The 24,493-nt window shown below is 47.1% G+C and overlaps 1 protein-coding gene across 1 annotated transcript in view; it reads left to right on the top strand.

Moving 5' to 3' along the window:
• LOC146177841 (galactosylceramide sulfotransferase-like) overlaps window positions 1-24,493 on the top strand; it is a 247,093-nt gene that overhangs the window by 48,439 nt on the left and 174,161 nt on the right. The window contains exons 2-3 of the mRNA XM_084580609.1: window positions 10,761-10,903; window positions 13,133-13,248. Of these exons, the coding sequence (XP_084436735.1) occupies window positions 10,898-10,903; window positions 13,133-13,248 (122 nt within the window). The 5' untranslated portion in view covers window positions 10,761-10,897. The remainder of the gene's footprint in view (window positions 1-10,760; window positions 10,904-13,132; window positions 13,249-24,493) is intronic.

Genomic DNA, 24,493 nt, shown 5'->3' with positions numbered 1-24,493 from the left:
ACGTGGTGACATGACGATGAAATATGATTTAATGGCCAACGGGCCTGGCGCGAGCGCTCCGCCCCGCGCCACTGCCCACTTCGTCGTCTTCGTAGTCGGCTTTGGGCTCTTCCTGGTCGTCATGTGTTGTGGTCAGGGCTGGGGACGGGGCTGGGGACAGCGGCTGTTCGGGTCTGAGCACAAAGGGCTGGGACAAAGCTGGGCGGCGATCTCCACGGGCTCTCGGCCAATGGACCCGGCGTACGGTTGGTTTCGACAGTGCAAGACGAGCATGGGTATGAACCGCACCTCCAACCAAATGTTACGTGGTAACATTACAAGCGATGGAACACGGCGACACAACAGAAACAGAACGACGTGATGACATGACATGATGAATTATGATTTAATGGTCAGCGGGCCTGGCGCGAGCGCTCCGCCCCGCGCCACTGCCCACTTCGTCCTCTTCGTAGCAATATCAAGGTCCGACAAACCTTTTTCAGAAAAAGCTCTCACTCAACCAGAAAATAATAGCTTTTACATTAGTCGGATCGCTCACTGAGCCACCTCGTAATAGCTTTCAAACGAGTCAAATCACTGTTCGCAGCAGCGTGTACAACGTAAGGCCTCTCGCTTCTCGCCTGTCTTATCTGGGCTTATGGAGAAATGTCGATGTGGAGGGCTTCTGAATAGAAGTTAACCGTGCCCGGATGTCGTACTGGCGTATTGTGTTGCCGATTGCACCCATTTCGCGCCGAGTGTTCAGTGCAAGTCGAATACGGCTGTGCACAAAAAGTGAGTAAAGCCAGGCGCCGAGTGGTATGACCGACTAAAGAAGGCGAGTGGCCACTTGAGAGCAAAGCGCATCACAACCAGCTGAAAATGTCATGACGACGCCGGATGTGACATTACAGGTAATGAGCGCGACTAGCGGCCGATGCGTCTACGTACGCTGAAACGTAAATACGCTGAACAATCAGCTACTATGCCCGCGTGCCTTCGCTCTTCTAATTCTTCATCTTCATCCCAATTGGTTCCCTTGCTCCGGATCAGTCAAAGCTCATCCTCCAGCAACTACATTCCCCAACGTCTTAAGAGCAAGATTTTAGGAAGGTGATATGGGTGACTAAGTCTTGCGGGACCGGCGATTACTTTAGGTAACTTTCAAATTAACGTCATTGAGGTGCTCAAGAATGACGAAGGGACCGGAGTACGTGCAGAGAAATGTCTGGTAGGTGCCTTGTCGGCGCAGAGGTGGCCAAAGCCAAACGCAGTCGCCGGAAGCGTACGTGACTGGCGATTATCTTTAGAATATTTCAGTGACAATAAACGTTTCTTCCTCATCGTCCTTGGCAATAATCAGTCAGCAATAATGCTTGATGCCCGAACAAATAAAATGCCCAAGGACACTTAGCCTAATGCAGGCCAGCTCATGCAGTTCCCGAAAACAAAGGAGGCTCAACCATAGCGCTCGCCGTAGACTGGTGGTAATTGTGGAGCTGTGACTACCGCCGCCGGACACCCACCGGTAAAAATGGGTACAAGCGTCCGCCGGCCTGGCGCCCGGCTCTCACAGGGGTGTACGCTTGGAAGAGGCTCCGCAAACCCCGCTGCGCTCCTTCTGGGGCAAAATAGTTTCGAACACTTCAGCCTGCAAAGGTGGTTCGAGTTACCGTGTTTCAGGGGGTTCAAAACTGAAAACTAGTCGTGTCCTGCACACGCCAAAACTCAGAAAAGCCTTGTTTCAAGTGCGAAACGCTTTAAGCCAGCGTATCGAAAGACGTAAAGGTTCACTGTCACTGATCAAGTTCTCTTCTCAGAGATCACTGCAGTACCATGGCAAGTCCGGATTTCCGGCTGTCTGACTTTGCGAGAAAATGGGAAGCAGATCGCTGCTTCCCATTGAACCCTTCCCGCAATACAATTTAGTAAATTCGTTCATAACGACTGAATTCGTCCGGCAGGTCCCTTAACAGGTCTCCTAATACGGCTTCTACGAAAAATGCTCGAGTGTCGCCTGGGAACGAGTTGTTTCGGCTGGAAATGAAGCCGTAGGATGAAGCTGACTTGCAAATTTCTGCAAGTGGTCCATTGCCACAGTAAAAGAGATGCTATCGGGTGCGTTTCGACGCCCTGTGCGACAGACCGTCGAGCGTGTGGCTCTCTCTGACTGCATTTTTTGTTCTCTGCACGCTTGAAATGGGAACTGTTTTGTCAAGAATGAGTCTAGGCTAACATGTACATAACAAAAATCGGCGTTTTTCTTTTTTAAGCTATTCAGTAACGTTTTTTCACCGACTGATGTTTATGAGTGCTTTTCGCTCAAAACTGGTAAATGCGAGCCAATATTGATATACACACCCACTTAAGCAAGCTACACGAATATCCATGCGTAGCGTCTCTGACTTGTAACGCTCTGCTCTCAGGAGAGTAAAACTTGAAAATTTTCCAACCAAACCTTTTTTTATTTTACAAAACCCGATGTTTATTTTACAAAACCTCGAGAAGCCCTGCAACGCGGTGATATAGGGACCGGACAGCTGAACGGGTGGTGCCGCCTCTCGGCGCATCATTCAATCGCCGGAATGCGCCGGCCCCGGCTGGCGCATTGCCAGCGCATGTTTGTTGTTGGTTTGTGTGGAAGTTGGAAATCCTAAGGTTTAGATGACGTTGTGCGTGAATACATCCTCAAGAAAACAAAGTTGGGCTAGCTGTGTGAATATGTCCAGTGAAAGAAGTCTGGCCAAACAAGGCTGGCGAAACGTGGTGCGTTGTTGGCTCCATTGGCAGTTGCGCAAACTCGTCGGACGTTTTTAAGTCGATTCGTTTCTACGGGTTTCCACAGAAGCATGAGTAGCGGGTGACCTAAGCATGGTTCTTTGAAAGGCAAAGGTACGAATCTACGTATTTGGTTACTGTGTGGTCATGGAAAGTGCCGAATTTTTAAAATTCCGCTTGCTACCGTATGCTCTGTGCCTTCTGTTCCCCAGGAGTGACGGCACGAGAGTCTCGAAGTCGAAGCCGCACTCCTTCATCTGTAGTCACTTTATTGACAATTGGAAATCGAAGTAACCCAACAGCGTAAGTTAGAACGCTAGCCTTTCCCCGCCTGTGTACAAGAAAACCCCAGCACGTAAAAAGAAAAGGCAGTTCCACCATCGTCGTTCGGGCTACGTTACGATCTTCAGTGATGGGCAGAGGCAATGCTTGTGCAGATACTTTCGCTTACATAGTTTGAGATAATTTACGTTTTTCTCTTAAAAGAAGGAGCAGATAGGAGACATGAACCATTCCTATTACCATGATCTTGTCATTTTTCCGCTTTTAGTTTGTCAACCAATGAAAATGCGCTGAGAGCTCTGCGTTGATACTCTTAGAATTTGTTAACATTTGTTTGTGGCATGTCCATGTCGCCTAATAAAATCACTCATTTCACAGCTCAATCAATACCGCATGGTCACAAAATCTGCTATCGGCTTCATATAAAAGTCGAACAAGAAAAAAAATACAATTTAATTTGTGGAAACGAGCATAAACGTAGCATTCTTTTTTTAATTTCGAAGGCCATGTAGCAGTTTTTTTTTTCACATTCACGTTGCACTTGACACGGCTTTACGTATTTTCTCAGCAGCTTCCTGGCCCATCAAAATACATGTGTTTCTCATCGGCGTTTCAGTGAACGTGAGATTTCCTGATTGTGGCGTAGTATGATAAGACCGTTTTACCTCTCTCAGAAATTTCTTCTATAGCCAATGTAAACAAATTTAGCAGCAGTCCGACAAGCTGCAGTGCCAAAGTTGTAAAAGGAATGGCTTTCAGTTATCCGGATTCCTTTACGTGCAATAGAAAACTACATACATGGTCATGTCTCCTCACCCTCATCAGGTATCGAGGTCAGCTAGGTATCGGCCCCGCAAGTTCGTGGTACGCTGAGAAAGTAGACCACCTTAGCGAACGAGCCATCAGAGGGATTCATTTGACAATAGAACGCTGTCTTAGTTGTCGTAGGCTTATCTTACAACACATCACATTGTGTGTGTTTTCTTTTTCCATTGTATTTAAGTTTGACACTATTGGACTATTGCCTTCAGATGTTCAAGGCAGGTGCGGTCAATCGCATTGAACTTCCTGTGCTGAGAGAACGCTAGCAGGAAATTTAATTTTTTTTTCTTTTCAGAACCTCCGCAGCATGTCGGGAGAAAGGCATGCATAGTATAATATTTTCTAAGTCAATGATATGTAGCAGCTCCGGCGTGTTCAACAAGAGCATTGCCGTATATGTAAAAATGATGCTGAGGTGGTATTACTCATTTGGCGTATATTATGATTAAGTTTGATGGTCTCAAGGCCGGGTTCAGTGAGCTATTGTAGCGTAATTGTGCAGAAAGTCCTGGAAGTATATGTGTGTTTGCTATTCCAACAATAAATGGGATCCTACTTTTCTCTTGCTTGTTTATTTTTCTGCTTTTACAGCTCTCGTTGCAAGGCTGAAACTGGAATGTCATTTGCTATTATTCTACTCTGAATCGTGTGAGCCTAGCTATTACCAAAAAAGCCAGGTGCAGCATCTTTTTCATTTTACATGAACGCTGATCATTACAACTACCACTACTGTAATGATCAGCCAGACAGTTTTTTCCCCACTATGATTCCACCTCAACTTCTCCACCTTGCTTACCGGTTACCGAACCCCCCGATGCAATTACTTCTGACCTAACCATGGCAGAGCTGCTGGCCTCCATTGAACACCTCAAATCTAACTCTGCTCCCGGCCACGACGGCATACCTAACTCCTTATTCCGCAACTTGGAAGGGACTGCTTTGCAGGCCCTGCTTGATGCATTCAATGACGTGTGGCATTCTGGTGTCATGCCGGACGAGTGGAAGCATTCTATTGCTGTTCCAATACCGAAGTCAGGTCATCCTCCAGTATCTCTCTCGGCCCTTCGTCCAATTTCCCTGACGCCAACAATCTGCAAGCTTTACGAAAACATTCTCGCCACTCGCTTATCGTGGTGGTTGGAATCCCATGATTGTTATCCAGAATCCCAAATTGGCTTCCGCCCGCAAATAGGAACGGAGGACGGTCTTGCTACTTTGGCTGCTGACGTGCTTCACCACTCTCCGCACAGTCATCTTGTTAGAACTGTGATCGCTACAGATATAACAAAGGCATATGATAACATCCTTCACTCAGCCATTCTTGCCTCCCTGCAAACTCTTGGTCTTCCTCACAGGTTTCTCCTCGCCATTCACGCCTTTCTAACAAATAGAACATTCAGTGTGCGTGTCCATGGAAAGCCCTTTGGTCACTTCCCCTCAAACAGAGGAGTGCCCCAGGGATCCGTTATCGCCCCTACTTTATTTAATGCGGCCTTCATTCCACTTATTCGAGCCCTAGAGGCCATCCCTTCTATACGGGTGCTTGCGTATGCCGATGATATAACCTTATGGTGCTGTCACCCAGATACGTCTGTCCATCAGGCGGCCCTCCAGCATGCGCTGGATGTATTGACATTTCGCCTCCCTCCTTTGGGCCTAACTCTTTCGCATACAAAATCCTGTTTCATTCGAATTGGAAATAAAGCTGGCTTACGGAAAGCTCCCAATATAAATTTTATGATAGATAATACCCCAATTCCTCAGGTACAAACCGTTCGCATTCTTGGTCTTCTTCTACATTCCTCTGGGACTGGCACACCGTGGCTGACAGCCATCCGTAAGACCGCTCACGCTACTTTAGGTCTCATTCGTCGCATAGCTATGCGCTTTGGCGGCGCGCGTGCTCACACGGCCCGCCAGCTTGTTCGTTCTGTCCTCCAGCCACGTATAATATACCAGGCGCAGTTTCAACGTCTCACCCGCAGACAGTGGGACCCCCTTGAGGCCATCAATCGTGAGGCTATGCGTGCAATAACGTACCTCCCCCGCCTAACACCCATACCAGTACTTCAGGAGTATGCCCAGCTAAATACGCTCACTGAACTCGTTGATCAGCGGATGGCAAACAGAGCTCGCAAACAGTCTTTACAACTACATCATTTAAAGACACTACCTCCATGGTCGTACTGTCAGCTCACGAACAATCGCCCCACTGCTTCCCCGTCGGTATCATCCGCACATCTGCCTGAAGGGTGCATATTATATACCGATGCATCACATACTGCAGAGCGAGGAGTTACTGCCGTGTATAGTCCCTCTCATCCGCATCTCAACACTCACGTTACATATACCGCGGATACGTGCACCCCTCTGGCACTGGAACTCCAAGCAATTTACAATGCTATACATTCCCTCCCACCAGTTCCTACATTCAATGCAGTTCATCTTTACACAGACTCTCTCACTGCCCTTAAACAGCTTAAGGCCGTTCGACGCACATTCCAAATAACACAGTCCATACATTCGCTATGTTCAATGTCCTATTCGCATACACTGGATTCGCGGCCATGCTCGCGATCCACATAACATACAAGCAGATGCTATGACGCATATAAACACATCAGACGATCCACCTCCCTCCCCTCTTCCCCCAGATCCGTTCCTGTCCCACGTTTCCGATTCGCAAGTTCTGCGCCACCGAACACGCGCTCTCATTCCTCCGTGTTCGCACCCTCTCCCCCGTAGTCTTACTCGGCAGGAGGAGGTGACAGTGCGCCGGATCCGGGCAGGGGCGGCTCTGACCCCATCTGTTCGACATCGATGGCGGGAAAAAGACCTACCAGTGACTGACAAGTGCCCTCACTGTGACACTCCACCTGACGTCTGCGATGTGCGCCACTTGTTGTGGACGTGTCCATCAACAACGCACATCAGGCAACGGATAATCATGAAGGTGGGCCTGCGGTGGAATCGCGATAGTGATTATGAGAAATGGACAATGGACAATCGCTATACTGCTAACCTTCTCGAATTCATAAGCACAACTCGACTGCACTCCTTCTTTTAACTTTCTATCTCCTGCATCCCATTCCCCCTCTCTCAACTTATGCCTTGTGGCAAACTCTTCGGAAAAAAAACTACCACTACTACGGCGCCACGGCTACACGGATCTTCAGGCAGGTTTCGACTAGACCTAATATAAGATGGACGCGCAGTGCAGGCGCAATTCCCGTCTTCGAAGTCGCCTTAACAAGTGCCTAACGAAGGTGGAGGAGGAGGAGGAGGAGGAGGAAAAAACTTTATTAAAAAAAAAAAAATGTAAACACTCCCAGGAGGACCTCTTAGTCCAGGAGCCCTCTGGCTGTTCCTTCTAGCTTAGCCCGCTCGACCAGCCGTAACTGATCTGCAGGTTGCGTGGCTAGAAGGGCAGCCTCCCAGGAGGAGGGGGTGGGGTTTTTGACGGGAGGAACGCGGATTGGATGTGGGCATTCCCATAAGTAATGATAGAGAGTGGGTGGGGTGGCGTTGCATGTGGTGCAGTACGGTGGGAAGTCCGTGGGGTGAAATATGTGGGCAAATTGAGGAGATGGAAACGAATGTGTTTGGAGTTGTCGCCAGTACGTGCTGTCGATGTGAGAAAGCGTGGGATGTGGTGGCGGGAACGTGGCACGGCAGCGACGATAGTACTGAACAATTGTAGTGTAGTCAAGAGGTTCGATGGTGGTGTATAATGAAGGTTTGGGGAGGACATCCACCGGCGCCCGGAAGCTTAGTTCTCGGGCAAACGCATGAGCGCGCTCATTTCCGAGGATGTCCTCATGCCCAGGAACCCATGTGATGGTGATGGTATCAGGAGGGGTAGGTAGAGTAGATAATATTTTAGCAGATGAGTGTGGGAGGGTTCCTCGCAGTAGATATCTGTATGCTGTTTGGGAGTCTGTGCATATTGTGGTGTGCTGAGTCTGCAACTGACTGATGTGTGCAATTGCAAGTGTAATGGCCAAGCATTCGGCCTCGGCGATGCTAGTGCAGTGGATGGAGGCGGCATTGAATGTTGAGCGGCGAATGTCCGTGAATACAGCAGTGCAGTTGTGTTCCTAAGTGTTCCAAAGGTGTTGCTAGCGCATGGTGAAATCACGCGCGCGACATTTTCGAGTATATAACAGAAATACCATGCGCCAGGCGGTCTCAAAAAAAAAAAGAAAAAAAAAAAAACCTGCACGCACGCCCTGCCGAGAACGGCCCTTTTCTTTTTCAAGATTTCCCGGTCAAAAAATACTCCTTACGATTACTCAAAGCAGCTCAAAGCACTCAAAGCCACACCGCAAAACGACGGGTAGGGACAGGCTCAAAAACGCCTCGCAGAACGGAAACGACTGCTCAGCTCAGCTGTCTCGGCATTCCGCGGTTTCGGCACTCCACCGCGGGCGGCGCTGTTCCACTGAGGCGACGGTGGCGGCATACAACAGGCGCCCGGTCCCTATACTCAGCGCACGAACCCTAATCAGTGTAGTGTAGACAAGGTAGGTCGCCTTCTGAATCTATACTTATCAAACACATACTTCTCACCCACAGGAGAATTCTTCATACAGTTTAAGGGAACACCAATGGGTGCCTCCATCTCGGTCGCTATGGCGAATAAACTATGCAGCACATCGAAGAACGACCTCTCAACCCTTTCCGCCCACCGCCAAAAATTTTTCTGAGATATGTCGATGACTGTTTCTCAAATAATAAGAAATCTGAAGTCCAACATTTCCTCTCTCAACTAAATTCCATACACCTGGAGATTCAGTACACCCTAGAATTGTAGAAGCGAGGCCCTGCCATTTTAGGACGTTCTGGGGACCCGAGAGAACAACTGTCTGCAATTCTCCGTCTACCGTAAACCCACCCACACAGCGCGATATCTGCACTTCACTTCGGACCACCCGACAAGCCATAAAACGTCAGTTGTGAAGACCTTATTACAAAGAGCGGAAACACATTGCACCCCAGAACCCGACAAAGCAAACGAAAAGCGCTTGATATTCAAGGAACTAACCATGAACGGTTACCCCAAAAATTTTATCCGAAAAATCATTCGCCTCCAAAAACGCGACGACAGGCTCCGGGAAGAAAATAACCAGCAGCAAGCAACTGCATCTCAAAAGTACGTCACTATCCCATATGTCCGAGGCGTGCGAAAAAAAAAACTGATTTATTTATAGGAAGGGAAAGGCGCAGTAACTGTCTCACTTGATTTCTGTGGACACCGCAACCGCGCCGTAAGGGAAGGGAGGAAGATGGGAGTGAAAGTGGAAAGGGAGAAAGAGGAGCCGTAGTGGAGGGCTACGGAGTAATTTCGACCACCTGGGGATCTTTAACGTGCGCTGACATCGCACAGCACACGACGCCTCTTCGTTTCGCCTCCATCGAAACGCAGCCGCCGAGGTCGGGTTCGAACCCGGGTACTCCGGCACAGTAGTCGGGCGTCTTAACAGTGAACCACCCCGGCAGGGCCGAGGCGTGCGAAACCATCGTCCGTATGCTAAGTAAAGAAGGAATTCGAGTGGCGCACAAGCCTTCAAACACTTTGGGGAGCGTGCTACCCTTCCCCAAAGATCGACCGCCAAGAGAAAGAGCCCAAGGCTTTGTCTTCAAAATTCCCTGCGCCGACTGTGATGCTAGCCACATTGGCGAAACAAAAAACCTAATAGAAAGAATTCGGCAACACAGGAATGATGTACGAAATTTTTCTAGAGAATGCAACCCCGTAGCTGAAATTCAGAACATTCCGACCACAGAATAAATTTCGAAGAAACGTTCATCCTGGAGACCGAGACCGATTACCGGAAAAGACACCTCCTCGAGTCATAGCATCGACCGCAAATAACATCAACCTGACAATAGGCAACCTTCCTGCTGTATACCTGCAAGGTCTACGCTCCCTCCTGGCCACTTCCCAGAAGAATAAAAAAAGTCCCCAGCGAGCACCCCTGCACCTGCGGCACCGCGACTCATCATACCTCCCCCCCCCCTCCTTCCTTCTCATTTCTTTCACTCCCATCTCTTCTCTCCCTTCTCCCCCTCGTCCATTCCTTTACTTATAGCTGTGCGCAGCCCCGCGTCATGCACCCTTGAAGAAGGAGCCTAGCCGCCTCCGAAACGTCGGGTTTCGTAAAATAAAAAGCGTTGGTTGGAGAAATTTCGTTTTACATAGTTATCAACCCAACCAGAAAGGCAAATCTGTCGAAATGTTTAGCTAGCTGCTTTGAGGCCATCTGAAATGAGAAGCCAAGTGGCAGCTTCTGCAAGTCATGCAGGCTTTTATGTCGCACGACCCTTGCTGTTGTCCCGTTTGTAAAATGGGCGGTTTTTTGATGTTTCCTCTAAGCGCCCTACAGGGTAACCTGTCAATCGTTTAAAAGTACAGATAAAACATACAAGACCCGAGTCGAAACTTTTTCGATTAATATTTGGGATTTCACTTTAGCACTGAAGTCACCTTTCTTATAACTGAAAATCAATCAGTAGGCTTATATCCAGATACAATTGGAGGGCTTCCTGGCTCAGAGCTGTCTTTGAAGCTTGACTGGGTCCGGAAAACCCGTGCATAGAATAGCAAACGAGCGGTAAGAAAATAAAATAGCACGCAGAAGAGGACAATACAGAGAGACACGTTACAAGCGTTTATCGCAATTCACAATCTATTGCACGGGGAGCAATTGGACGTAAGTGGTTAGTTGCACAAATGTCATGTCTCATTCTTCTTGGGTGTTTTGAGCTCAATATTTAGTTACGCTGAACTAAAAGTAACTAGCTCAACTTAAGTTCTTGACAATTGCTCGCTCTTGTTGGAACAATGGAGCAGAGCTGCGCGCCCCACTGCGCTATTCTTATGAGCACCTGTCGCGCAGGGCTCCTCCTTCAGGGCAGCGTCGCATGCCGAGCGGCGACGGACACTGCTCGTGCCGGCGACACCAAAGACTGCAGCATTGGCGGCGACGGACGCGCGCCGGCTCCCAGTAGCAGAAACTCGGGATCCGCCACTCCCATGCAGGCAAGTGTAAGCCTCGTTTAGTCTACTTTCTCCGAACTCAATGCTCTGTCGTGAATGTCACCCTGCGGTTACACGCGCGAACTTCGCTCTTCGAAACTTCGCTGCGCGAAAGCGTGCCCGTGCTCGTCGAATTGGTTGAAAGGCACTCCTCTGCTCTTACGTTTAGCAGTGAAGACAAAGAAATCTTGATGCAGCACCGTGTCGAGGACAACTGGAGAAGAAGGCCTTTAGTGAAGTCGAGGAAAGTACGGGAACCGTGACTCCGCTTAAGCCCACGCGTAGGTTGCATATCAGTGGAAACAATGCTTTTACAAAGCCTCGTGCTGCTTGTTGACACGCAAACCCGCTGGCACATAGCTTTATCACCTTGGTTTTCATGGGGTATAGGACACCTTACTTTCGAATAATCTGAAAAACGCGTGACTTCTTTCGTTGCTTCAGATGGCATTAGGAACTTCGGCGCTTCATCTCGAAGTTCAAGAAGGCTCTCATAGCACTGGATCGAGAGCTGCGGGCGCCATTTTATCAACTATTGTGGCTACTTGCGACCATCGCAGCTTTATACAGCTTTTTGTGGGCCCAAATCTGTTCGCTAAATAGCTATTTACAGTGGGACGTTATTCTCCTTGAAAACTGTATATGAAGTGACATAACTAAATACGAAATAGTGAAGAAAATTATCTACTCCACACCATTGCGACAGCACATTTTTTGAGTAACATTAGAGTTTTGTTCAGTTTGAACAGAAAAGTAATAGAGAACAACTGGCTCCAGAAAAGTACAACATAAGAAGTACAATGTTGCATAGTTTAAAAAACCGCTTTAGACATGGTTTTGCAGTTTTTTTCGACTATGCACAAACACACATCTGATAGATTACTTAAAACAAAAGATAGAGTTATCATTATCATGCGGACTAAACCCACTGCAGGATTAAGATTTATCTTATTTTCTGCCAATTAACCCGGTACGGTGTCAGCTGTATTCAATTGATTTCTGCGAGCGTAATCTCATGCGCCAACGTAACGTTCTGCCGTCCCTTCTAAGCTTTCCTTCCCTTGGTATCCAATATTTTACCCATTTCAACCGTAGGTTATTCTCTCGCCGTACTACATGCCCTGCCTATGCTTATTTCTTCTTGATTTCCACTAGAATACCTATAACTAGTTATTTATTTGAGCCACACGGCACGCTTCCTATCTTTTAACGTTACACTTTTCATTTTTCAATCCATAGCTGTCTGCGTCGTCATCGATATAAGTAGTCCTTTCTGTTAGCCTCCAGTTTTAGCACCATAGGTGAGGTAAGGTGCAACTGTTTTATACTTTTTTCTTAAGCGTTACGTTACCAGTCATAATCTGCGAGTACTTTTCAAATGCGCTCCATCTCTAGCTTCCTCCATCTCTATGGATTAAGCTACCAACATTTTTGGGATTACCAACTGCACAAAAAACAACAAAACTAGAACGAATTTCGACGGCAAAGGTTGGTGAGCCCAGCGAGGCGTTACTCAAATGGATGACCTTGTATATACGGCTGAATGTACTCAAAAATGTCACTTTGTAAATCAAGTCACCTGACCATTTGAGTAATCTTTAGCCCTCTTCACCCAGACAATCGTATTTTTTCTAAACATCAATAAATGAAAACTGAAGTCAGTGTCATACGTAAAGGTGATGTCATTCAAATTAATGAAAGCTACTGGGGCACCAGTATTCAGGGGCGCGTTGGAGCCCCTAAGTGGCCATGTTTTTTGAACGTACGGGCGTCCATGGAGCCTTTGCAAACAGAGTATGTATACCCTGTTACATGTGCAAGAGTATGCATACATGTGCTAGAGCTCGGGTCAGAGTCCGGCAGCGCAAGTCACTAGCAGGCGTAACAGCGCAAATGTTTACAGTTGTACAAAATCACCTCGCTTGTGAGGTGCTGTATGCGCCATGGGAGCTCAGTGGCCAGCGCTTTGCAGAATGCCAGAGATAGCCAGCATCTAATGCTATTTCCGAATATGGCTTTTTCTATATTCTTTATACTTCCCATGCTTCCGCCATTTCGCGTGCCTTCTCCACGCGCGCAATATGAAGATTCACCTGTCATTTAGCTCTTGTACGCGTGTGTACTACTGTAGCGCTTATTTGGGCTGTTAATTTTTCAAAAAGTCACCGCCAATTGTCTGAGCAAAGCCCGTATTGCAAGCTGTCTTTTAAAGCGGACTATTTCACTGTGCAGCACATCATCCGACTGGTGTGCGGTCTGCGTCATCGGCGTCTAGCGATACTCGCAAGCATCGCCTTACTGCTGCTGCTTTTCTCCATACTGCGGATTACTATGGACGCTGCTCTGAGGTGAGCGCAGATGGCAACACCGTGATTAATGTTTTCACCTGCAAATATTCAGATCCTAGTACGAAATAACTACCGGACTATTTCAAAGATACAAAAAATTGCTCTGTAGCTCGGTCGTAACGTCATACGTTTCTGTAGCTGAATTCTAGTTCTGTAGTTGTTTGTGTGGTACCTTTGTGTAGCCTGTAGTTAGTAGTACTTTTCTGTTACAGCCAAACAAAATTGTGATATTACTAAACAATCTGTGTTGTCACAGCAGGCTTACTGCCAGGATGCGCTCTGATATTCTGTTGAAGAGCAAACTATTCTTTCAACGCTTTAGGCTGAGATTGTTCATAGTGAAAGGCAAGCGAAGATGCTGATGCGAAGACGTGAAATGCTTTTACACGCACATCTGTGTGCAGAATAATTAAATGGACAGCAGAAATCCGCTTTTCGCTATGCTACGTATTTTTGTGCAAGTGAGCAGCGGAGATCTCTAGCAAGAATTTGTGTTTCAGAAAAGGCATCATGTAGTGCTTTGTGCGCAAAAAATGTGTTCCCCGACAGTCGTATGTTCTTACAGACACACCGGAACGACGTAGGGCTTATTATACTCAAGACCCCGTAGGCCATGACACTGTAGGTGTGACTCCAAAGAAACTGTCACCACGCGTAGCTATATTGGGGATGTAGCCCGAAACCTTCAAGAGCAAAGGTCAGCTGAAACGCGTTTAGGTTATAACAGAACAGCTAGGTCACGCTCTGAGGAGACGCAGAACCGTTGCCCATTAACTGCCGCAGTTGGCGGATGCCACACTCTCACAGCGCCATCTGAAATGAGGTCACACCGCTGGGCTGGTCTCCTCACGAAAAGAAAACGTCCCCTCCTGGATTCGATCCTCCATCCCTCAGGTTCCCAGCCGAGCGCATTACCAACTGCGCCACGCCCAGGATTGTTTCTCGACATGTCATTTATTACACTGAAACAATGTCCTATATATGTACAGTAGTGAGCAAACGTGGTTTACAACACTCAGCCGGTGGCGGAGCTCGCGAAAACTACATGCCAACTTCATCTAGTAACAGCTATTTGTGATCGGAAGAATAGTGGCAGTGCCCCATTTTATCCATGTGCATGTGGCACTGTCGCTGTCTCTTGCGCTGTCGCTAGGCGGCATTTTTACGCATTTTTCCCGAGCTCTGTTCCTGGCTGAGTGTTGTATGCCGCTTTTGCTCACGACTGTACATGGACTATGTACAAATGATTAAGAAAAAATTATCAAATCAACACGATGTCCAATAGGATACACCAAATCAACAAAGCTCTAAAGAAGAGGCAGTGTAGAGCACATCGCTTCTAGTCAGCTTGCGCACACGATTTCCTTAAATGGACAATCAGCCTGCAGATGTGGTCCCTTGTAGAAACAGCAGATTCACAATGTCTGTCCATCATGCGCTTTATCCAGAGGCTGTGTAACGCAATTAATAAGAACATGTCTAAAGACTTATCAACAAATTGCAATGCAGTGAAATATTGTAGAAAATACGGTGTCCAATAAACTCTTTTTTCATTGTCCGTTGCAAAATATCCAAGAACAGTATTGAATCTTTACAACTGACAAAACCATGCTCAATGGTCTCCGAATAATCACAGATGCAATTTATTGTGGATACAAAAATGCCCTTTTTTTCCTAACCACGTTTTAACGGGCAAGGTCTCAGTGTGTAACTTATAAAAGGAAGTCTTTGTACATGGCGAGAGCGGCATTTTCCGTACTCTTTTTGAATACATCATGTCCCGGTAAACCAACATACTCAGAATGGTACATAGGTGGAGGAAAGAGAATAGAAATTGCCTTTGTACAAATGCTTCCGCGCTACTGAAAACAGGAACTCTGGGGAGAAAAGAATAAGTAGGAATCTAAGAAATAAACACATTTCATGCAATATACCTCATAAGCACGGACGATCGGAAACGTTAGAAGACACAATGAGATTCGCTAAGAAAGGAACTAGATTAACTTGCAAAAATGCACGTACTATCAGGTGGGAAGCTTCAAGGGAAACTATGAAGCGCGAAGCTATCTTCCGGATATACAGGTGGACTAGACCAAGGCCGCGGGCACTTGTAGGCCGGAAAAGGTTATCACGCTTCTTGGATTCAAATGATTATTACCACAAAAATGTAGCGAACACTGTGGAAACTTTGGATCTAAAGTCTTAATTGCGTATTGAATAATTTGCAGTGCATAATAAAGCTTAGTGGTTAGAAACAGTTTACAGGTGGTCGCCCCGTCAATAATAGAGAGACCATGAGGGATCAAAGTCAGAGCATAGCGCTGAAGAGTAGGCGCACTATTCTTATCGGCCCTCAAAAGGACTCCAAGGTAGATGGGCTGCCTACATGTCCATGCCACGGCAGCATATTCAGCAGGCATCGATCCCCACATTCCAAACCAAAGACCGTAACACTTAAATCAGTTGAACTGAGCACCTGACGCTAAATCAAAGCCCCGTGGTAAACAAATAACCTCATCAATGCTTCATTTGTCAATGCAGAAAAATGCGAGGTCATCTGCGTAAGCTAAAACCTTCAGTTTGTGAGCCATAATGCGAAAACTACTAACTGCTTCGCAGTTTGACACTTATGCAAGTCGCCTCTAAGTATAGAGCGAACAAGAGCCAGGACAGTGTGCATCAGTGTTTAACAAAGGGCGCGATGGGTGCAGGTTGTAATAGATAGTCATTTACAATCAATCGTGCAGAACTTTCTTTGTAACATTGGCGTATCCGAGTAGAAGCAATTGAACTGAGATTGGCATAATATAGGAGAAAAAAGGAAAGAATGAGGCACCAGATCCAACGCCTTTCTCAGGTCAATTTGCAGCAGTGCCAACTACTCGTGAGCTTCACTGAAATATTGCAAAAGCCGTCACATGTAATATAGACTGTATTGAACAGCTTCTCAAGCAACACGTTTTGTCAGGTGCAATCAAATAGACCTGCAATCTGCAGCCGATTTGAAAATATTTTAGCGAAACGCTTATCATCAACGTTTGAATGTGTGATAGGCCAGACGTCGTCCACAAATCAGATTTTTTTTTATCATCAGTTGGTGGTATTAACACAATATTATTTTTGGTAAAAGACTGAGGCAGCAACCCAACATCAATACTAGTCTAAACAATTTGGTGTACGACATGGGAGAGAGTATATGGGAGAGAGCAGAGAGCAAAATTCACCTAATAGACTATCAGGTCTTGGAGTTTTGGAAAGTGTCACACGGTCAATTGCGTTTTCCACTTAAGGTACTTATCGCTTTACATTCATCCTCAGAACGCAGCTTAATCATAGAATAAAAACACTCTACTTGAACGTCATCAGCATTACTAGCAGTGGCAGAAACAAAGATAGGTGAAATGATTTCCGATAACGGTTACTATTTCATCAGCATCAGTGAGCAAGACAACACTGCAATATAATTCAGAGACTCGTTTGGCAGCCGCATGGTGACGCTCATCATGCAATGCCTGTCTAGTTGGCTCTTCAGACTGCAAGCACGATTGCTACGGGACCGCGCACGAGCCGCCCCAAAGCGCTCTGCATCTAACTATTGAAGGTCGCATTTTACAATAGCAATATTCTTTGTGTATTTGCCAGGAGCCTCACATTCAAACTCATGCGTATCACGAAGGCTCTGCTGCAGCCGTTCTTCTTCGTATTTGAAGTAAGACCTGACTGAACCAATCTCTATAGCTATGTCTTGAACTTGTTGAATAAACATCTTCCAAGCTGCAAATGATAATAGGCTGAAGGCTAAACACGAATCCAAATCTATCCTCACGTGTTTTGCAAAGTCTTCCTCGTTCAACAGCGAAGCATTAAGCTTCCACAAGCGCACTGCGGCAGAACGTTTGGATGGGCGCTTTCCCCAATCCACAAAATGACCATGCAGTGGTCAGAGAAAAAACTCGACTTGACATCGCCAAAAATGCGCTGTTTAACAAGTTCTGCGGAGATGTAAAGGCGATAAAAACGTGAATGTGAAGCTTCTCTAATATCTGTGAATTTCGATGGCAGTCCAGCATGAATTAAACTTGTGTTTTCAGTGATACAGGGTTATCCATAACAGTGCGACAGACGGGACATAGAAGAACGGATGACAACACAGAGCGTGCTCCCCAACTAGCCCAACAACTGGTACTGCCGATACAGAGCTAATATCAAGACACCGATGGCCTTTCACCTGTAGCCCTCCGGAACTCACGAGTTTAGATTTGAGCAGCACTGTCTTTTATGCCAGTATCCAAACATAGAACATCTAGAACTGACCGATGGAGCTAATATCTATGACGCCACATAAGGCATCTTGAATGTCCTGGGCATGGCAAATGGAGTCGAAAAGTAGCTTACCAGCAGGAAGACGGGGAAGGATGGTACGGTAAGTATTACTGGTGACAGACGCTGCAACAGTAGATCGGCCGATGGCCGATTTAACCATTTCGGTGGATAACATAAACTTGTCCAATTAGAATGCAGTCTTCGCCTTTCACCCGCGCCAAGCCCGGGATCGGGAGTAGCGCATCTCATTTCTTCTTCTCTAGCCTAAGGATGATGGTAGTGAGGATGATAGATTAGTTAGCGGCGCTTTTCAAGCTAGCACGTAATCAGCATTGGAAAGGATTGGATTAGACTCGAATCGACTGGTTCGGGTTTAATTGAACAGGATTGTATTGTATAGTATTTCACTAAAATGAACTGCATCTTATTTCTTGGATTGGATCAGATTACACTGGATTGGATGGGATTTGATAGGTGAGGAGTAGGCATCCTAGCACCAGGCACACTTGCTTTCTCTACGTATATTCTGGCCTAGCTGAGCTAAGCCATGGTCTTTTCTTCTTGAAGACCAGCGGCCGTGCATTGGCCACGCTCTTGTCGCAGCCAGAGGAAGGCGCTGCAGGGCGCCCCGCCTAGACAGAAAGTAGAAAATGGACTGAAGGCCGGTGGCGCAGTAGCGGAAATGTGGCATCAGAACCCTCAGACGGGAGCCGGCACTGCTAGGCACCCGCCTGTGGTCTTCAAGTGCGCCGGAGTGAGACCGTCCAAACTTAACGTCTCGTGATAGCTATTCTGCAGCAGGGTGGCAGTTTTAGGGGTGCGGCGAACAACGCGGAATGGTCTGTTGGTGGTTGGCGAATGAAACGAGCGTCGTGGCGAACGAAAACATTTATTGAAGTGGCGAGATCGGGGTGTACAAAGATGGCATTGCGGCGGGAAGGCCGGGGTGAAACAGGGCTGAGGTCTTTAATACAATCCACAAGTCCTGCAGGTGCTCTTGTGGCTGGTCTATTAGCTGGTCTGATGTGAAGTCTCCGGAAAGAGACACATGGAAAAATAATACAAGAGCTTTACTGCAGAGTGCTCTAAGTCTGCTCGAAAGACGGCCCCTAAACCTGAGAACAGAAGCGGTAACGCGTCAAGCCAGTCGATGCGATTGAGTTGGTAACTAGGACCACCCAGTTGAAGATAACGGCGCTCCACCATACCATTAACGGATGGGCGGTAAGCAGAGGGTCGGCGATTACTAGCGTCGAGGATGCGGTTGAGGGAAGCAAACAGGGTGGACTCACGGCACCCATCGGTCTGTTGCGACGGTGCTAGGATAACCGAAACCGGATGCCCACATATAAACTGAAAGGCTCGAAACTGTCCCAGAATTAATATCACTGATGGGCCCAGCTTCCGGCCAGCGTGTGAAACGGTCGACTATGGTGAGTAGGTGACGATAACCTATGAGCATGGGCAGATTGCCACGGTTTCGAGATGAACATTGTCGAACCGATGGCCAGGTGGAAGGCCTGAGGAGGCGCCTTGGTATGGCGGGAGACCTGTGTAGCCTGACAGAGGAGACACGCGCCGCGCGTGCACACTCGGACATCACCGCTAATTCCTGGCCAGAAATAGCACCGGCTGAGAAGCCGCTTGGTAGCACGAACGTCTTTGTGAGATATGTCGTGCAGTGAGTGAAACATTCTGCCATATAATGAAGCCCTAACAAAGAAGCGGGGAAGCTCAGCTGAGGGATCGTACACTAATGGTTGAGACGAGAACGAATGAGGCATTTGCCGCAGTCGGAGAGAACGGGGATTCTCCCAGAATGCCTTGAATTTGCTGTCATACTGCTGTGCGGACGACAATACGACCCAATCGATGGCTGACGATAGAGATTCCACAGCATTTGTACGAGAAAAGGCGTCAGCGGCGCTGGTGTCGGCACCTTTCACGTGGAGGATGTCAGTAGTGAGATCTTAAATATATTGTCATGTGGTGGTCACAAACCCGGTAGTCACACACGAAGACACTGGCGCTGCGCTTGAATTAAACATTTTTTTGGGGCTGACTTGCACCCGGAAAAAAACTAAGCAAATGGGCGGCGGCGATAACAGTAAACATGTTGTTTGTCGGTCTTGGTGTCACGTCTGCCCGTCACACACGCCAACTCTCAATTTAAAGGCGGCGAAAAAACATCGAGATAAAACGCTAACAGTGACTGGCATAACCTCGAATATTGCATAAACACACGTGAGTAGTTGGAATCTTCAAGATACATCTCAGCGCATCTTGCGCGACGAAAATGATAAAGCTGCGTCTCCCGACAACTCGCATGAAAAAAAACATAAAACAGAGTCGATAAACATAAAACCCCACAGTCCCACTTATAAGGCAGCATGCCAGCGCTCTAATAAATGCAGATTTATATGGTATATGCCAGTATGCGAGATGGTGCAGTTCGCGGAACAATTACTTCGATGAGGGGATGCGAAAAATATGAGATTAGTCAAGCAGCGTCTTTATACAGTAACTTTCTGGTCAGCCTTCTGAACGAGCGTTTCTTTCTGTGAGGTGAGTTTTGTGTGCTGCTGTTTCTTACAAGCATGTTCCACCAAATACTTAAGGAACAAATCCTTCTACAGCAACTTTCTAGTCAGCCTTGTGCACGTGCGTTCCTTTCTGTCGGGAGGTCTTCGTTGGCTTTGGTTTCTTAAAATCAGAGTTGGTCCGAAAACCTTATGCCAGTGGCTTGGAATCAGTAAGGCGCATGTATCCTACAAGAAAATGTCGACAGTGCTGCATCGTGGCAGAAGTAGCGTGCAGCTCACGGCCAATGACATTGCAGCGAATCTCAGCAGGAAGTAGCTTGCTTTATTAAAAAGACAACGGCCGCCACTCGGAATGCATGTGCTGCTGTAACATGGCTCCGACGGCCACGTTGGAAGCATTCACCATAAATGTAGTAGAGGCTGTGCTGCGCGGATGGATCAGAATTACGGCTTTGGTGACCGCTTACTAAGCAGAAGCAAGGGCCGCCTGGGCTACTGATGACCAAGAAATGGCAGAGGCTGGGCCAGCTGTCTACTGAAGGAGGTCTGTTCGCGGGCGGAGAAGCTCTGCGCAGTGCGGCCCAAAGCAGTAGGAAATATCACCAGCCCCATCAACTGCCGCAACTGGCACAGGGTGGATGGCATGGAATAATCCTGGATTGTCTTGGGGCGGGAGGACAACATGCGATGAATCTGATGGCTTAAAGGCTGGATGTGTCGAAAACATAACTGGTCACGTTCACGACCATGCCGTACTGCTGTAGTCATTGGAAGAGCTCGCACAGATGGTGTCTGTGATCTTCAGGCGTAGGACTGGCGATTAGAATGTCATCAGTGTACGCAAACACTATAGATAGGCCCCGCTTGACGTCAGCAATGAAGCGCTGGAAAGTTTCTGCCATTTTGCGAAGCCAAAAAGGCACCCGCACGTACTCGAAAAACCAAAGGGCGATGTGATGGCTTTCCTAATCTCCGCTGGCTCGATGGGAATTTGTTGGTACACTTAACCAGGTCCACGCTGAATATTATACAGTGTCATTTCATTTTATTGCTCTCTTAAGGCCCGAGGGCATTAAATAAGGGGGGGGGGAGAAAACTCAATATACAATGCGAAAAAGAACAGGATAACATTGAAACAAAGAAAACAGAAAATAGAGATGGAATGCATGGGTTAAACGAAACAATATGAACAACAAAAATAACAATATACCACAAGAAACGGCGCCAAAAAGGTTCGCCGAAAAGGTTATACAAATCTATGTGATATGCATGAAAAAGCGCCTTCACAAAATCGGTTGACTTGAGCCGGTTGGTATTTCATCGATGGTGACGTCGGCAAAACTACAAACACGGCAGAAATTCAAGACAAAGTAAGCGCTGTCCTCCGCCCCAGCGCGCCCGCAATTCTGCCGACGTCACCATCGATGCCTTCACGAGAGCTCCTGGTTTAGTTTTACTCTGAAGGTTTTGCGATCAATGCATGATACGATGGTGTTTGGCAGGGCGTTTAGCAGTATATATCGTCCGGAAAAAATGAATTTAGTGCTAAGGTGCGACATTTATTACGTGCATTGCTATATGATTATGATTTAGGCGGCTAGACGTCCTGTGTGTGTGTGTGTGGGGGGGGGGGTGTATCTTTGCGTGTCTCGTGCGGGGATGATAATAGAAGTGAGGAAGAAGACAGAGGCGAGATATGATACGGCGTTATATGAGTGATAGAATGGCGGTGGAGCGTTTCAGTGCTGTGATACTGGTTTTTCTTGAATAGCAAGATGTTATAAATCGGATGTCGCGACTCTGTGCGGTTTCAAGGTCGGTGGCTAGATGCGCTTGTGATGGGTGTCAAACGGATGACCCATATTCTAGTTTGGGGTGAATTAAAGTTGTATTGGCTAGTTTATTTCCGCCCTGTTACAAAAACCAGTGCCGCTGGGTCCCAGCGCTCCAGCTTCATACTTGTCAGCATGGCGCTGGAGACTGGGCGTACTGGGACGCGGCATGCTGACACGCTCCGCACTGGTGGCATTGGGCGCCCGGCGAAAAAAGGCCTGGGATAAAAAGTAAAAGGTAACAAAGTACCTCAAATAGATTAAAAAATTGCTGGAAAAGTAAAAAAGAAACGGCGGCGCAGGCGCGATCTGAATCCAGTACCTCTTGCTCCATAGCTTTCTATGCTAACCACACGACCACATCGATTCTGTTTTCTTGTTGCTAAACGTACATAATGACAAAATATACAGTACAAAATATTTACAAGGTTTGCAGACAGCTTGTCGGCCGCGAACAATAGAGGCGTTTCATTTGTGTAAGATTTCTAAACCCCACCTCGATTTGAGGATCACATTTAGTATCTTTCAAAGCATCATGTATTTTCACAATACTCTCGGCAAAATATTCATACACGGATCTGGCACCAGTGTCTCCGTAACGATAATCCATAGCACTGAGCCACACAAAATGCAGGCCGAGCAGGAATATGGCATCGTATGGTATTGCATAGTCGTAAACTGACAGAAACCTGATACTTTGCGGCGTAAGAGGACCATCCTTCTTAACGGTACGCTGTAACACGTCGCAGAAGGAGATAGCGCTGTGTTGTTCGAATGTCTCTGCTTTTTTACACAGAAAATAGTTTGTCCCACATGGTACATATATGCCTTTATCTAATAGCCAAGTTTCAACGGGCAGGGTAGCAGTGTGTAGATGGAAAACGAAGGTCTTGGTTGCGGGCATGACCCACAACTTCCTCACCCTCTTCAACACATCTTGCCCCGCCGTACCTTTGAAAATTTGTCGGTGCAGGGGAACTGGAAACATCATGCCAATCAGTAAGTTGCTTTCTTTTTACTGTGTGCAAATACTCCCTGGTGAAACGCATGGCAAGAAAGCGGTAAGATGCCACCACCTCTCGGAGATAGCGCGACACACCATAACCACCCCCTTCCCTTGATGAAACTATTAAATCCGGTAGGGTGTTGGAGAGCATGTAGTGGTTATTAGAATGGAGAAAGGGATGTCCTTGTCTGCGCAGAAACATGAAGCGCAGCACTATCTGCCTTACATATAAATGGCAAAGGCCAAGGCCCCCGTCACCTACTCTTCGAAAGAGGCTCGATCGGGACATTCGTTCCCAGCCAGACCCCTAGATGAATGTTGCAAAAATGCGATGGAATGTTTGAAAATTCTCCCGCGAACAATACCATTGCAAAGTATACATAACTTTTGCAAGAAGAAAAACATTGCACACTGCAGCGCGCGTGAATACGGACAAGCTACGGCCTCCCCACTTAGTCGTCAGCTCTTTCCTCTCAACTAGCTTTCTGCTCCAGGTAGAGCAGCTTTCCCGGTAGCATTCAAGCGGCACCCCGAGATAAGTGCTAGGTGTAGCAGACCATTGAACTTTCTCAAACACAGCTGGTGTCTTGGTGTCTTGTCCCATAAGCCATATGCCACAATCCCACACACATGCTGCCGCGTTTGTCACCGTATTCCAGTGTTATGTTCCGTATAGCCCTGAGACTATCTCTGTTCCGTGCAAAAAAAAGCAACATCGTCCGCGTAGGCCAGGACTCGGACTTCCCATGGCTGTAAACTGTAGCCTCTAACTTCATCACTCTACAAAACTTTTCGACACTATGGCTCCATAAAGAGCGCAAAAAGCAACGGTGACAGTGGGCAACCTTGGCGAACCGAATAGCTAGACAACATTTACACGTCTCGGTAATTCTAGATTTACGATCAAGCTCGTGATGAAATTCATAGGCCGTTTTTACTCCTTCGCATATCACCGAACCCAAACCTACATGATTCATCAAAAGAAAATGTGTTTCATGCGGCACTCTATCGAAGGCCTTAGCCAAATCAATCTGGAGTATGGTAACTCTGAGGAATTCATTGTCAAAAAGCTCTAACACGCTTCTAGCGATTTGAATATTGGTGTATGTAGTTCTGTCTTTTATCCCGCATGTCTGGTGGGGTCCGAATAATTTCTTAGTTACTGACTGCAGCCTTCTCGCGAACACCTTTATGAGAACCGTTGTAATCGACATTTGTCAATGTGATGGGCCTATTATCCCGTAACAGTGCGAAGTGTAACTTCATCTTTACCTTTGGGAAATTAAACAGTGTGGGCATGGGTGAACGACGGCAGTAATGTCTTGCGCTCGAAGGACTCTGCGAATACTATTTGTAAAGCAGCTGCCATGTAATTTTTGAGCTCCTTATAGAAAGAAGCACTCAGATCATCCGGACCCGGTGATTTGCCGAGGTTGAGATCATCAATGTCTCTTTCAACCTCCCCGACGGCAATGCCTCTCTCAAGCGCTGTCATAGCGTCCCGATCCAGTTTAGTCATGACTGACCAAAACCTTCATGAA

The sequence above is a fragment of the Amblyomma maculatum genome, chromosome 10 (assembly GCF_055883805.1).
Source record: "Amblyomma maculatum isolate TAMU_Amacu chromosome 10, ASM5588380v1, whole genome shotgun sequence".
Taxonomy (NCBI): domain Eukaryota; kingdom Metazoa; phylum Arthropoda; class Arachnida; order Ixodida; family Ixodidae; genus Amblyomma; species Amblyomma maculatum.
This window is presented reverse-complemented; position numbering and strand designations above follow the sequence as displayed.